This window comes from Asterias rubens, chromosome 1, assembly GCF_902459465.1.
Source record: "Asterias rubens chromosome 1, eAstRub1.3, whole genome shotgun sequence".
In the NCBI taxonomy this organism is placed as follows: Eukaryota; Metazoa; Echinodermata; class Asteroidea; order Forcipulatida; family Asteriidae; genus Asterias; species Asterias rubens.
In genome coordinates, this window is record NC_047062.1 from 13,645,863 (window position 1) to 13,662,784 (window position 16,922).

At 40.0% G+C, this 16,922-nt stretch overlaps 1 protein-coding gene across 1 annotated transcript; it reads left to right on the forward strand.

The window, feature by feature from the left end:
• The first annotated feature begins 3,117 nt into the window (after window positions 1-3,117).
• LOC117301427 lies at window positions 3,118-16,334 on the forward strand. The gene is made up of 2 exons (XM_033785414.1): window positions 3,118-3,423; window positions 13,505-16,334. The coding sequence occupies exons 1-2, from the start codon at window positions 3,348-3,350 to the stop codon at window positions 16,030-16,032; spliced, it is 2,604 nt and encodes an 867-aa protein (XP_033641305.1). The 5' UTR covers window positions 3,118-3,347; the 3' UTR covers window positions 16,033-16,334.
• The last annotated feature ends 588 nt before the right edge of the window (window positions 16,335-16,922 follow it).

Here is a 16,922-nt window from a genome sequence, read left to right on the forward strand (position 1 = left end):
CACTATATCAGATTCTATTCAATAAATATAACTATGAGAACTTCCTATCGTTCTATTTCTGTTCTTGGAATTTCTATTTGGAATCAAAACGAACTGGTCAAATTAAAATCATGTTTAAATTTAGAGAAACAAATGTTTGAGTCTGTTTCAGTGAGTAGATAAATAGAGAAACCCAGACACTGAACAACCCAACCCCATGCCTCGCCCTCAAGTCAAATTGTAGTCCAACGTTCACTTTCAAAAAATGTCTTTGTGATTACTTTTGATAATAAAAGCTTCATTGAAATACATTCCTAAGCCGAATGCCTCGCAAACCAACTGCCACCAGAAAAGAATTCCTACCACACTTAAGAGAAAAAAAACGTGTAAGATTTTCCCCAGATTCCAGTCCCGTATGCCTGATCCATTTCTGGATCAGTTTGACCCGGAATCGTTATCACAATAACCCATGAAATAAGTCAAGCTGACGCAAAATCCGCGTTATAATTCCTTGTTCTAAAAACAGTTTCCGGGTACTACGTCTCACCCATTGGTGCCCGCTCCAGAATCCGGGTCCATTCTGATCTATGGGTTTTCTTGAGTGATAGTAAAGCCTCCGGATGTTCCAGACTGAACCGATGAGGACGCGCAAACTCATAACAATATAGTCCACGTATAACTGAGAGTGTTTCGTTGTTTATAACAGGAAACATTCCCAGTGTTTTTCCCATAGTCACTGTCTGCCTGTAATAATAATAGTACAAGTTCAGGCAAATCACAAACAATACTGATAAAACACATTTAGTAAAGTACATTAAGTATGAAAAATGTACTTAGGGATATGAAGAGAAAGAAAAACACTAACCAAGGAGCAAAACAAACAATTAAAAGAAAAAAAAGGAATACATAGGTGAAAACAAAGTGAAATACAGCATCACCACAGGGGTGTATTCCAAACAGTTCATAGTTTTCACATAGAACCACTTTAATGTCACTGCAAACCGGGGACCGTCAAATCACATGGTTGCGGGTTCGAATCCTACCAAGCTAACTGCTGATTTCACACTTACTTTAATAGGTAGTGTCGTTCAGTTACTGATTCATAGTTTCTTGATTCCTATTCCTAAAACCAATAATTATGGGAGTTCCCTTAACGGGGAGATCATCTAAACAAACAAACAAAAAGTTCTTTTGTCTTAATATTGTATGGATGGCAAATCTTCAATTTCAAATCTAATCACTCAAAGGCTTAATAAGGGTTGTCAACGGGTGAAACTCGTTTATAAACCACTGCGATATAACAAATTAAAAAAATTTAAAACACGTTTTTGTAAATACTAACGTTGAACGTTATACGGAACATATTTCGAGCAGGATTGTTCGAAGTCATCAGCATCCCCCACCCTATGCCCTCACCCCGGATTGGGGGAAATGTATTTGTTTGTATAAGGTCATTTCCTTTTCCGTCTTAATAGCCAACCATACAGCGTTAACTGTGCACAGTATCCGGAGCCTATCCATTGTTATAAATAAAATAAAATAAAAATATTTAGTTAATTTCACTTGGAGTCCCAGGAAATAAAAGGCTTGTATATCCATTTGGAAGTAGTATTCATTGAAACTAGTCGTTGTTTTAGTTTCCAAGAAACACAACCATAAACCTGCATTATCAATGAATCAAAATAGAAAATGTGCATGTTATACCACTTCTATCTCCATGATTAAACAATAGGCCAACTTACTATAAGCAAAACACACGGTGGCTCAAGGTTAATTATTGTGCACTTTTGGTTCAACGTACCGGCCTAACAAAAGAATAATCACACCAAAAAAACGAATAATGCGCGCCTTAAAAATAGTTATTCATTAGTTGAAGTCAAAGTAATTGACGAGCAATTTAACTCCCAAACCTTTTATTTGTTGATTTCCTTTTGTCATTTCATACCAATTGTTGCCATATTATGCATCCCCTAATTACTGTCATTTGTTTCTTAAAAGAAGAAGGTCACGCCTACACCATCTATTATTAAGTTGAGTTTACTCGAAACTATGGCAACCATGGTTGACTTGATACGTAGTGACGTTGTGTCAGATGCTCTTTTGGCAAACAGGAATTTCGAAAACGGTTTCGGCAAACGAAAAAAGTATTGTGTGTGTGGTATTTATTTATCTATTTATTTAATTTATTTGTTTATTGAGTAGGCCTACACTGGCTGGTTTTCAGAGGGGTACACTGTAAAAACTGGGGCGTTCAATTGATTATCTTGGTATTAATGTGACAACACCGACACTGTGTCAATTTCACCAACGATATTGTAATGGGATACATAACGTCATGTTGGTGTTGTCACGAATAGATACCACGACGAATCAATCTAACACCCCAGTTTTACGGAGTTGGTAAAACAATGCTATAAGTAGAAATCTTCAGATTAGAACTGCAGTGAATATTAAGTATCGTTTTTGCACTGTTGAGAAAGGAAAGAAACACAAATGTCCACTTATATTTATAATACTACGTCTACACACTATTCTTAGAATGTCTACCATATGATAAATAGCTTACTAGCCAAACCTATTGTACTTATTTAAGGTTAACAAATAAAATGATGTTCAAAGTGTTTGGTTGGTAGGCTGGATTTGTTGATTGATTGTTTCGAATGGAGTAATTCAGACTGGCATGCAATGTTTCAATTCCAAAAACATACCCCTCATAATTTGATATGATTGTGTTATCCGTGACAATAAATCACGACTAAAGAAACCAAATAAACCACTATCCTGGCTGCCACATGATGCATCGATAGTCCCCATACAGTGCTTAGACATGGGTACCCCGGGATCGGATGTTTCCTAAAACCATAAAACACACGCTAGACCCTGGATACATGTTGCACATTTTATACCAATCGAGACAATAGATTTCAGCAATCAAACAAGTATATTCCTCTATAATAATGCCTGTTTAAAACACATGCCACATAAACACACTGTTTGAGAAGGAAACTGGCTAATAACAACGTACCAGAATCTATTCTACATCACGTGGGTTAGCTTCCGTTAGTTGTATTCATATGAACCTACGGTACATCCATGCTAAAGGCAGCTTCACGTATTCTGCCCGTGGTGTAGGTCGAGGGTTGGTAGATGTACATGTACACTCAAGCTTAACTACAGTGTGGTGAAAGCTAGCAGCGGACAGTTGGGGTGCCTTTTTGGCCGGTCCGTGCGCTACACTTCGCCCCCACTGCCTACCCGAAACAAATACCGGGATTAGACCCATCCGGGTCAGTGGTACACACCCTTGAAGAAGTACAACTACCGGCAAGTTTTTTGGATTATTTTGAGAAGCCTGAAAGTTTAGCATCATGTCTCGACGTGCCTTTTTGTTGTTATGGATTGTTCTTGGAGCGAACACTGTGCTGGTTCATAGCGTTCAGAATGGTGAGTGTCTTATCCTTGAGTTTTTAGTCATAACTTTTTTAGCTTCAAGGAACGTTGTAAACAATTGTGAAGATCACAGATTTACATAAAACTTACAAGGTCTAATAAGATTGATAGCAGAAAACATGCCTTGAAATATGTCTGAAATGTCATATTTTATGAGAAACAAATAAACTAATTTCACGTTTTGGAGTTTATCGCTCATTGGGTGTTGTATTCATGTTTTATTTTGCATAATTGTCATGCGGAGATAGCCGATCTATCTCAAACTTACACAGGTTTGTCAGTTTATGTATAGTATGGTGAATTACATAAGGTGCTTACACTGCCAGTAATTGTTTTGTTAGTAAGTTCTGTAATGTTCCTTAATTCGAATAGCGACATTGGTTTGTTTTGTTTTGTAAACATAGTAACAGCGTAAATTGAGCTAGATTTTAGGGTTATGTCCAAAATGTAAACTGTGGAAGTTTCAAAATCGTTGTTAAGCCTTAACATAATTGCCTACACTCTTGATATCCTGACGAAAATCAGCAGAAGCCAAAATCACTCTAAAATCTATTCCCGCTGAATTTCAAATGTGAAAACAAAGTAAACATGCGTTTACATCCCGATAATTTTGCCTATGAATCTTAAAGGCACTGGACACCAATGGAAGTTGTCAAAGACAGTATTCTCACTTGGTGTATCCCAATATTTGCATGAAACAACAAATCTGTGAAAATGTTTGGCTCGATTGGTCATCGAAGTTGCAAGAGTACAAAAGCCTACGTTAATTCAGGGGGAACCGTTTCTCGCAATGTTTTATACTACCGTATAATCAGCTTTCACTTGCTCGTTAATACCAAGTTTTTACGCTAGCAATTATTTTGAGTTAGTGTCTATAGCTTTAACTGGACACGTCCTAACTGATTGAGTGACATATTGACAAGACGCATTGTTTACTAACTAGTAAAACATGCACATTATTTATTTTTATATAAGCAAACTTTCAGCATGAAGGGAGACATGGTTTCTAGTTTCATAGTTTGTTTCTGACATAATTATATTGGTTCTTCGGAATAAACCAGACGTTTACAGAGTTAATTCGAAGTGTCGGTAAAAAAAAAGGTTGAAAGTGCTTAATAACGGGACTGAATACATTTCGTTATCACTCTTAAAATTAATGGCAAAAACAACCTTGTGAAACACTTCACTTCGAATTAAAGTGGTTATGTAAAAAGATATTCTATAGGGATTAATTTTCCAGCATGGACATATTTATTATATAGGCCTATCTACATTTACATAGGATTTTTAAAAAAATCGAAAGGTTAAACAAAAAAAGGTAAATTTGCCTTTAGGCAGTGGACACTATTGGTAATTACTCAATATAATTTTTATCATAAAAACTTTCTTGATTACGAGTAATGGGGAGAGGATGATAGTATAAAACGATGTGAGAAACGTCTCCCTCTGAAGTGATGTATTTTTCGAGAAAGAAGTAATTTTCCGCGAATTTGATTTCGAGACATCAAGTTTAGAACTTGAGGTCTCCAAATCAAGCATCTGAAAGCACACAACTTTGTGTGACAAGGGTGTTTTTTTCTTTTTGATAAATATCTCACAACTTCGACGCCAATTGAGCTGAAATTTTCACAGGTTTGTTATTTTATGCATATGTTGAGATACACCACGTGAGAAGACAGGTCTTTGACAATTACCAATAGTGTCCATCCAGTGTCTTTAAATTTGCCCGTTGTATACCTATGTTTTCCTTAATCATTAAATATAATATAAATTATATCCCTTTTCTTTTGTGTGAAAACAAGTAAAAGAAATGATTGAATGAATGTTTGATCACAATTTTGTTTTAATCACGAGAATGTTTACCTGCGAAATATTATAAGTGCATTCTCATTTCGCGGGTTTTCTGTAATTTTACGGGGGCCGTTGTGCTCAACTAGAAACATGCCCAGCCTCCAGTGGAATACAACTTTATCATTTGCTTTATAAATCACTAAGGGGCATATCAAGTACCATACATGGAACCAAAAGAAATGACTCAGAGAAATTACAAGAATTCACTGACGTATATTTATAACTTCCTTTAAAAAATCTTGATATCATGTTCTGGAAAAGGACCTGTCGTTGAAAATATATTTAAAATGTGTAAGTTTCACGGTATTTTAAAGTGGCTTTTGATAAAAGAAGTCGTGATCGTTCTCGAATAATTACAAGAAAGATGCCCAGGTTGCTTCACTCGATGTTTTGAAAACGTATAGAGGATGCAACGTCTTTCTTCATCATTGAGTCATGTTTGGTTTATTCTGTGGTCATTGCCCTTGTACCTCTAAACACAGGAACTGAAAGTATAGAGAATGGGCAGTGTGGTTCGTCTACGAAATATCATTGAGGTGTTAATTACAAAACGATGACATAGAAACACACGGAAACAGCAATGAGTTTGAAAAATCACCATGGGGATCGGATTGCCTTGTGTGCCCCAAGTGCATAATGCGTAGGCCTAATGACACAATTGTAATGTTAAACCCAAGGCCGCCGGTAAATTTCATATTCATCTGTTTTATTTATTATTCATGGCTTCATAAGTGACATCCCCCCGTAATTATGACACGATGGATAGAGGATGTGGAAAATATCCAAGTCAGGCTTCGAACCAGGATGGGTACTAACAACAATACAGATATTACTCGCGTCTATATTTTTTCATCAAACGGGGTTGGTTTTATTTGGCATTTACACTTCATCGAGTAGGTTTGTCGGAAAAGAAAGGAGACTATAATATACAGCCTTATTAGAGGATTTATTTTCACAATGTCATTGTTCAAGAAGCTTTAGAGAAGGAAAGGGGCGGGTAAGGCATTAACAACAGTTTGTAAAGATGTTATGTATAAAAACTAACTTTTAAAGGCAGTGGACACTATTGGTAATTACTCAAAATAATTATTAGCATAAAACCTTTCTTGATGACGAGTAATGGGGAGAGGTTAATGGTATAAAACATTGTGAGAAACGGCTCCCTCTGAAGTGCCATATTTTTCGAGAAAGACGTAATTTTCCACGAATTTGATTTCGAGACCTCAAGTTTAGAACTTGAGGTCTCGAGATCAACAATCTAAACGCACACAACTTCGTGAGACAAGGGTTATTTTTCTTTCATTATTATTTCGCAAGTTCGATGACCGATTGAGCTCAAATTTTCACAGGTTTGTTATTTTATGTATATGTTGAGATACACCAACTGTAAAGGCTAGTCTTTGACAATTACCAATAGTGTCCACTGCCTTTAACGGAACGGTCTCCATGTTGAATGGGTAGGGCCTACTCAGATAACAATTTTGCTACGTTTTCTAATCAAGTGCCATTACAACAAATCAACCTAATTATCTTCACAAATTACGAACATGATCCTGATGACATTGGGTCAACGTAAGACCATGAATGATTACTGGAATTAGATTCGAGCGAAAGAGGAAATTTGAGTAAAAGAGCACATAAGTGGCAGTAGACACTATTGGTAATTACTCAAAATAACAATTAGCATAAAACCTTACTTGGTAACGAGTAATGGGGAGCTGTTTATATAGTATACAACATTATGAGAAACTGCTCCCTCTGAAGTAACGTACCTTTCGAGGAAGAAGTAATTTTCCATGAATTTGATTTCGAGATCTCTGAATTAGATTTTGAGGTCTCGAAATAAAGCATCTGAAAGCACACAACTTCGTGTGACAAGGGTGTTTTTTTTTTCATTATTATCTCGCAACTTCGACGACCAATTGAGCTCAAATTTCCACAGGTTTGTTAATTTATGCATATGTTGAGATATGCCAGGTGAGAAGACGGAGTTAGAAATATTTTGTAAACATCAATTTATGTTTTGATGTTTCTTTAATCTTTTAAAAGAAAATTCGAGTTGGGTTTATAAAAAAAAGAGGGAAAGACAATGCTTTCAAATTGAAAGATCAGCAGAGGTGTTTTATGGATTCGACGAAAACTCGCAAAATTAAAAACTACAAGCAAAATATAGCCTTAATAATGTTCTTTTTAAAAGAAGGATCTCGAATTAAGTTGGTGGTGAAGTTAAATATATATATTCCGATTTTCCTATCAAATGTACGCTAAACCTTAACGTGTAGGCCTACTGGTAAAATGGCGCAAACATATAGTTTGTTGATAAAATATTGTCTGCCGGTAATGATTCCATAGTCCCCGACCTACATACACAAAATGGCTGCGAAAATAAACCGTGCCCAGTCTGAATCCACAAGTGGATTTCAAGGAAACTAGCAATTTAGTTCCAGGGAAACTTCATATTTTCACGTCAGGGTTTCATCAACTTCAAGTTGATTCAACACGTGTATTTCAAAAAAATACTATCACACTGTTGGACGTTTTCAGAGACATATCATCATCGTGTGTGGTTAATTTCAAGTTTAGACGATGAAATAAAATAGGGCCAGGAACTGTAGCGCGGTGCGGATTTCCCACTGTTTAACTAAATAGTATGGAGGACCAAAAGTGGACAACGCAATTTTCCATTTTTTTGATTGTGGAAAAAGTAAAACCATTTGTTCAAAATCTTAATTTTCTGCTAGCAGAAATTTTGAATTTACTTTTTGCCAGTGACTGGCGGTCGAAAAGTAGACAACCCAATTTTCAAAATTTGTACCATAGCAGAAATTTGGATTTTACCTTTTGGACCAAACCAAATTTCAAAATTTGTCAGAGACATCTGCGTATAAGACACGTCAATGCGTAGGCTCATTAGAACAAGATATTGCAGTCAGTACACACCCACTAATGGGGTTTTCCTCTATTAATATACAGCGTTTTGAAATTCAAGAGCATGTATTACGTCGCTGTAAACGTTCACAAACTTATCCTGATGAAGTGACTGAAATGGCGGTGTGTTATTGGCTAGACAACGATTAACAGTACACGGGGATCAGAATAACCCTGTGTGCTGTGTGAAGGTTTAGAGTTTGGATTTTAAGGCGTGGGAAAGTAATGGGGGCAGTGGAGTTTTGCTCCCCTTTTCCCCCTGAAAATTTGATTCTGATACAACAGCTGGGGAGAGCACAAAGAGTAGTTAAATTCATGTTTTGCGTGTAATTGCTGTCAATGTAGACAGTCCTTCTGATAGTAAGGGATCTGTATTGACAATGCTCCTATTTGGAATCCTATATACAAATTTCTCTACATTGTTTTTCATTGTTAAAGAAACCCTTGTCAAACCGAACATGGCTAGTTTGATCGTAATATAGACAAAAATAGCCTTAAATAAAATGTGTCCAGCAGAAACGGAAACCGGGGGTTACAACCCGTGATTTATAGGGCGCCCTCGTGAGCTTTCTGCACGGTTGTCGTTCGGAGTGGTTTCTAGTGGTGTCTTCTTGTGTCTCGTCACTTGGTGACACAGAAAGTGATAGATTTTTGTTTGCTTTGCTACATGTTGGTCACGGCGTCACACGTAGGCGCATTTTACTGCACAAGGGGTAGATAAAGGTAGTCATAACTTAGGACTAGTCCTAGGCAATGCTAGGAGATAGGACCAGTCCTAAGTTAGGACCAGTAACTCATCCTAACTTAGGACTGGTCCTATCTCTTAGCATTGCCTAGGACTAGTCCTAAGTTAGGACTACCTTTGTGAAATCCACCCCAAGGACCCATAGCAGGATACCTTTGGGTGTAATTTTACCCCATAAGACATGTGATGTTCAAAAGCATTTCTTGTGCTTGAAACTTATATTTCTTAGGAGACGTCGGGAGCATCAAACCAAGTAATTAATTATTTCACTTTTCTCAGATAAATCTTTATACACTATTACCGTAACTCAATGCAGCTCGTAATGGCTTCTGGTAATCGGTGGATCCAGTCTGTGTGTAGTGGCTTACAGTGGAATTACGTCATCACTTACGCACATGATAGCAAATGTCAAAACAAAAATTCATTTCAAAACATACATGGAGCTTGTTTACTGAGTTGTTCTGTTTTCACCATCGTGTTCATTTCCAGAACCGAATGAGTCTGTTTACAAAATCTGTAGGCTAAATTCATCACATCATCCACCGTCAAAAAAAAACAAAAAGAATTTGCAGTCTTCACGCTGTACCGTTTGGCTTGATGTATCATTTTCAGCGTCGCCCGGTGTGGCGGTTTCAACTTTCCGCCGTGTTCAGTTTTCTGAATGACCAAATACGGTAACATTACGTCATGCGATGCCTGCGCACAGCAAGCGAAAGTAGTCCATTTTTAGTGCCGTATTGAGTCATCCGTGTTACTCTCCGGTAGCTGTCATGGCGGCGTCCACGAGTACAACGAGCGGCGAACGCGTGGATCGTATGAGAGAATTTGGTGTGAAGACCAAGCAAATTATCCTGTATTTGTACCGAACGAGCGTCAGAGAATCAGAAGAATTTTTTATTATTCTGGTTTAGTTTATTAAATTTATTTATTACCGTTTTTTATTTTATTTTATTTGTTTAGTTATTTTTTTTATTTCACTGAACTACAGTACTTGCCAGGGTACTCGCGGCGGTAGTTTTGTCTGGCTACGTCACCCGGAAAACTGAACACGCCGGAAAGCTAAAACCGTTCGAACAACGTGTTGAAATGTCCGGCTACGTCACCCGGAAAACTGAACACGGCGGAAGACTGAAACCGCCACAGGGACGCAGACTTTGTTCTGTACATCAACATTGCCACTGTCGTGGTGCTTTTCAATAAGGAATTTTCTTTTTCTAAATCGAGTAAAAAAAAAGGAATCCTTAAAACAAAAATGTGGATGCCAATTCTATACAACAGAAAAAAACTGCCGCCGGGCCACTTTTTGGGCGTAGCCTTCTTCTCAAGCTGGCCGGTAATTCATATAGCCAGCTCGGGAGGACGCCTCTTCCCCATTCATGCCACATCCAGCTCCAAAAAGCTCCAAATCAACCAGAAACACTCTGAAAGCACAATCTCGTCTCGGTTTTTTCCTACATCAATGTGTGTGAAACACTGTATGCTCACGGTCCGTACCCGAGTCTAGTTGAGAGAGAAAGAAAAATCTACTGGCATAAAGATTACTCGAATAGGATTCGAACCCAGACTCATTGCCATTCGGTGTATGGTGGTATAGATTGATTTCAAACTGATGGTTTTTGTCAGCATGCTATAGATTACTAAAAGGTCCATGATATCGCGTAAGAGACATCTATGTATAGCCTAATGCACAACGCATACGCCCATATAATTGGTAAGAGCAACGGCTTAGAAGTATATTCTAATTACGTTGATTGTAGATACGTTTAAATGTTGTTGAAATATAGCCAAAGAGAATATTGGTCTGGAACAAAATCGGAGAAAGAATAACAGTTTTTATCTCCCAAATTTGAATCAATGGAAAACGTTTCTGTTAGAAACGTTTCTATGACTGTGTATTCCAATAATGATTTATTCTCTATGTAAGGACATAACCGCTCCGGCGACATCTCGAAAACGCTACCTCCTAGGTGAATTTATGTTCACAAATTGGTTTTATTGTGTGTTTTACATTTATATGGGATTAAAAGTATTGTGAAGCGTCATGGCCGAGTGGTTATATAATAGCACCGAATTAAAACTCTGGTGTTTCTGATCAGCAGAGTCTTGGTTCGAATCCCCAGCCGTGACACGTGTGTCCTTAAGCAACCAACTTAACCATTGTTTCGTCCTTCGAATGGGACGTAAAGCCGTTGGTTCCTGTTGTGTAGCCTAACGCATGTGAAATAGCCCAGTGCACTTATCGAAAAGAGAAGGGGTTCGCCCCGGTGTTCCTTGCTGCGGCTGCGGTATGCACATTGTAAATTCTTATAAGTGGCTACATAATGAGTATATTCAAACTTTCTGAGTATATTCAAACTTTCTGAGTATGTACAAACCTTCTGAAAGTTTGTATATATACTCAGCGCCTTGAGTACCTTGTTTGGTAGATACATGCGCTTTATAAGACTTCGATATTATTAAAACATTCGAACGGTTCCAAAAACCAAAGGTACGCGCTCCCTTTAAGCATCAAACATGTTTTGTGTAATGTGTATTGTCTACTCATGCTGTGACAAACAGGGCCCTGGTTTGCGGTGTCAAACCAAGGGCCTACCGCCATGGGAACAGTATCAGCTTTGACGTTTGACTGCACGACTCAGAGCTATTTTGAATCGATCATTTTGATCTCTTCTTGAGAAAAATCGTCTGTCAACATGTCTGGCTCGTTTTCTATCAGTTTCATCAAATTCAAATTAAATTCAGACGAACATTGTTCATATTTGAAACCTTTGCGGAGACTTAAAGTTAAATGCTCACAAAAAAAACTTGTGTATGGATGATGAGGCATGCCATGCCCGGCATTTTGTATGTAGAGCTGACCTGTCTGCAAACTTTACTTGCGATGTGAGAGTTTGTGAGACCTGTATTGAAGCACACGCCTCAATTTAATGCAGCTGAGTACACCGATTCTTGATGTGGTAATTTTGACCCATACCGTAATGACAGTATAGGTCTTCATTCTATATTACACAACCTTTGCAATCACCAGAGGGTGCAGGCGCGTTTGAATTAGTTGCCATGGTGCTTGGTAATAAGCCATGTCTCCTAACCAATCCCATGACGCCGGCTATGTGACGTCATCGATCAATCGTCCATTCAAAAGGGATGTGTTCAATTGAGAGACTAGGGGCGAGTCAGAAGTACTGTAAAAACAACACTATACGAACATGGCTCTTTCACGGCACCAGAAACCAAGTCAAAAGTCAGTTCTACATTGATTTCTGATAATAATGTGCATTGGAAATTCACCAGACTCTTCAAGCCGAATATGGTATCCTTATTGGATATATAAATAGCACGGTGGCTTGTATAAATAGAACTAGCTGATGACTCGTCAAGAATATGCGGGTTCTTCTACACCCCGACAAGTTTAAATTGCTCATGTCCAGAACATGAAGAGATCTGACGCACCGTCTTCTTGATGTTTTGAGCTTTTTTTGTGTATCTACCTATCTAACCCAATGGGGTCAAAATGGTCCAATGGTTGAACTGCAGGACATGTAGTCACAAGGTTGTGTGTTCGAATCCTACCAAGCTCATTTTACAATTAGTAGAATAAGTGTTGTCGTCAAGTATAGTTACAATTTCTTGGTTTGTGCAATCAAAGACGTTAAACCAATATTAGTATGGGCATGGAGGTCTACCTCCATGGTATGGGAGAGATTCGCTGTTGCCAGCTTGGTGTCTATGTTAGCCGAGTTCCCTTGACATGAAGATCATCTGGAAAAAGAAGGAACAAACAATGACATCGTTCACTCGAATTCGAAAAGGATGTCACAAATTGAAAGTCGATTACCAAAGTTGCAATTCAGTGGACTAGTTTGTGTTGTTTCATCCATTTTTAAATATCAGTGACATTTTAGAGGGAAAAGCAAATATTCCAATTCTGACTTTATTTGAGAGTATTAATCTTCCCAGGTACCTGTCTGACCCTGACAATGATCTCTATTGTCCTTTGAAATGTAATCTCTATTCGGGACCATTGTCTTGTAGGCATCCGCTTGGCCTATTGAGTGTATGTGATCCGTCATTCGAACAGGATGGTGGAAACCTTTTGTTTGTTTATACGCCTATTCGGTGAAACGTTCAAACGGTCAATGTTATTGTGCATTCGTTTCTTCCATTCCCCAGGACAGACAGACGCATACAGAAACACTTTCGGATTGACCAGGCCTGCATCATCGACGCTGCCAATACTTTTAGGTCTTACTTATTAAGATAGCCTGTCCTACGGCACTACTGGGAGGGGAAGGGTCCTTCCTGAGCTTAAATTTGATACATTTCGGGCTTTGTTTATAAGTCGCGGATTGCGTTATATCTAACCTGAAAATGAGCCAGATTGCGGCAAGGTTTCGTGTGGGGAAAATCCCCAACTTCATGGTCACATTCATACGCCAAATGTCGAAGGTTCAATAACGCGTTTCGGTATAAATCGTTGATTAAAATTGTGTCCACTATGAGAATATTATTCACAAAATAATGACAGTGATTTTCTTTTCTTTGCGCACACAGACAACAAGCCGTGTCCAGATAGAGACAGCAAGGGTACGGAGTTCGTTGTGGGCTTCATGGAGACCATGTCTCCATCAGTCAACCCTCGACTCTACATCGTCGGTGCGTCAACCCGCTCCACACGAGTCACTATTCGCTCCCAGGCCCTGGGTGAAATCACCAGGATGATCTCTCATGGGTCAAGGGTCAAGGTGATCGATGGATCCACAACATCGGCTTTACTCGTCACTGCTGATCATGAGATAACCGTCTACGGTGTGGAGGAAGGCAACTCGATGGATTCCTTCTTGGCGCTGCCGACCGACGCCCTGGGAACGGAATATTACGTTGTGTCGTACAGTATATCACCACGCTTGGAAAGGTCGCAGAGGAAATCTCAGTTTATGATCTTGGGAGTTTTGAATAACACCGTGGTGGACATCTCGTTATCGGGGTCGGTGGAGCACGAGGGGCGAAGGTACTGGAAAGGAGACCACATTAGACTGACTCTGCACCGACTGCAGTCTGTGCATTTCGCCAGTGAAGACGACGATCTCACAGGAACTCGTATAGTCGCTAGCAAGAAAATCGGCGTTCTGTCCGGCAGCAAATGTGCCGATGTGCCGGTCGGGATGCGGTACTGCGATCACCTGGTAGAGATGCTTATTCCTGTCAACAGTTGGGGGATGAACTTCATCACTTCGCCTCTGTACGGTAGAACGAGTGGAGACGCATTCCGCGTGATGGCCGCCCGGGATGGGACGATAGTCACTGCGTCGATATACGGCAGTGCTACGCTCGATGCCGGCCAGTACCTCGAGATGGAAATCATGTCCAACTCGAGTCGAACCATCACAGCAGATAAACCGATCATCGTGGTGCAGTACAGCCTTGGAGGGGACGCAGACCAGACCAAAGGTGATCCCTTCATGATGATCGTGCCTGCCATCGAGCACTACTCCAACAATGCCGTGTTCTATACCATAGAGTCATCGTACTCTCAGCAGATGCTGACTAACTTTGCTAATGTGATATTGGAATGTCATCAGGTCAGAGGTCTGGAACACAACCTATTTGAAGTTCCAAACTCTTCCTTCAGCAGGCTTGATCGATTGCGGCACACGATGAATGGCCGCGAGTACTGCACTGCCCAGATGAACCTGGCCAACGGTGTACACTTTCTACGGGGTGCTTCTCCTGATGAGAACTTCTCGCTGACGCTATACGGTATGGGTATCACCGAGGGCTCCATAGCTTACGGTATGCCTGCTGGACTAAGATTGCCGGATAACGAATGCGAAGCTGGCCTACCGATTATCCCAGCCACATCCACACTGCTGGTTACTGACAAAGCCAACCCCACGGTAAAAGCTCCAACAATCCTTATCAACAAGGACGAGGTACTCGTCATTCCAGCCTCGTCTGGTCCGTCTGTGAACGAGATACCCTCTCATCAACCTTCCTCGGGGAAGTACCTCACCCTTGCCGTGTTTGTCGCTCTCTTCTCACTGATAACCATATTCATTTTAGTGGTGTACATAGTCATTCTAAGGAGACGTATTCGCAAGCTTGAAGCAGAGCGCAAAGTGTACAGCCGCATGCAGCTTAGCCCTGTGATGGTAGGTGCCGATGGCTACATTGGCTTAGATGGTAGTCAGCATCCCGAGAGAGACTACATGCCACTTAATAATCCACAGGGTGTTTGGCGTCTAGGTAGGATGCGACGTACAGCCAGGTCAACAACGGGTGTCCCATATGTGGCCAACACGGCCATAAACACCAACTCCAACGGTATATCGCATATATCTGAACCCACATTGGTACCTAACAATAGGAACAGCTTACAAGGGGTAGGTGCTCGGAGGAAGACCAGTGCACCCGATGCTTACTCCCGTACAATAAGTGTTGACAGTACCCATGCACTACGCTTCAACCGTCGTCACAGTCAGGACACGGCGAGCATTGTTAGCAGTCGGCCCAGTAGCTCAGGTAGCTCACCACCTCTACCTAGTCGCCAAGGCAGCATTACCGAGAGGCAGAACGGTGCATTACCGGCCACACCTGAGAGCAGTGGCACCCAGGTGACTCGGAAGCAGAGCTTCCAAGAGCTCCACGACATCGCTGAATGCCCTGACAAGGAACCACCGCCTAGGACCAGTCACTTGGTACGGAGTGCCAGCCAACCTTCCTACCAATCCTCTTTTGCCAAAGCAAACGGTCCTAAAGTCTACTACTCCGTGCCCAAGAACAACAGACCAGCAGTCAATCTGTACGAACGGCCGAGAAAACGTTCCAGCAGTGTCGAGGAGCCGTCGCCGTTGATATTTTCAATGAAGGAGTCGCTGTTAAAACACGACGACGGTTACATGAGCATGAGGGACCATAGAACTTCAGTCTCGAGCCAGGGCAGCTCCAATCTGTCCCTCAGCTCCAGCCCAGTTGCGGTATCACCACCCGATAAACCGTATCCGTTTAATCCTGAGGAAGTTTCGAATACTGGAATCGATACTGCCGAAACAGACTCAACCGACTATACAGAACTGTTTTGAAAGAATACTAAATGGTGTTTTTTATATTGTGAGTTGTTGTATCCGTGATTGCCAAGGTGCCTTAAATTTCTTCGGAATTACACGTGTATGCAAATCTTATTAGATGTTGAATGTTGGAACTACTTCACGTTGGTGGCTTGGGCAATAATTATTTCTTGTTTAGTTCCCTACATTAAATTGTAAATTCGAATATAGACATTTTGTCTGCTGCAACCATCAATATATACACTTCAAAACAATAGTTTTTAAATATAAAAATTGACTTTCATAAACAAAACTAAAACTGTAACAAAACAAAAAAAAGGGACAATCGGACTTCACTTTTTTGAGAACTCCTATTAGACAAACATTGTTCACCAAAAGGGACAACAAGTACGTCAAAATGTGAACAATTGCAAACTTGGAAAAGAAAAACAGGCCTTTTTGCAAGACAAATACTTTAACTTACGAAAGACATTTCCAATTGAGTCTATCCGTGGAGGAAGGAAGAGCTTCCTCCATGGTCTATCGAAACTGTTTAAGTTGAAATTGAAAGCTGTGAAGATTTATTACTGGAGTTTGTCTCAAACAGTGTATCGTTCGAAAATAGAAACAGCTTTTTGTTTCACAGGGAGTGCTTACCACGAAATTCCTCACCAAATGCAACTATTATATTGGCTGATATTCTCAGAATTAGTATATATTTTGTTCAGTTAATTTCTGCTCTTAAAGGAACACGTTGCCTTGGATCGGATGAGTTGGTCTATAAAAAGCGTTTGAAACCGTTTGTTATGAAATGCATTGGTTAGAAAGATGTTTTAAAAGTAGAATATAATGATCCACACAAGTATCACTCAAAAGTGCACGGTTTTCCTTTTACGTCGCGAACTAACACGGTCTGCCGTTTATGG

Coding starts and splice junctions, on each gene's coding strand:
- LOC117301427 (XM_033785414.1), top strand. CDS start 3,348: ATGTCTCGACGTGCCTTTTTGTTGTTATGGATTGTTCTTGGAGCGAAC. Junction 3,424..13,504: donor GGTTCATAGCGTTCAGAATG/GTGAGTGTCTTA, acceptor TTGCGCACACAG/ACAACAAGCCGTGTCCAGAT.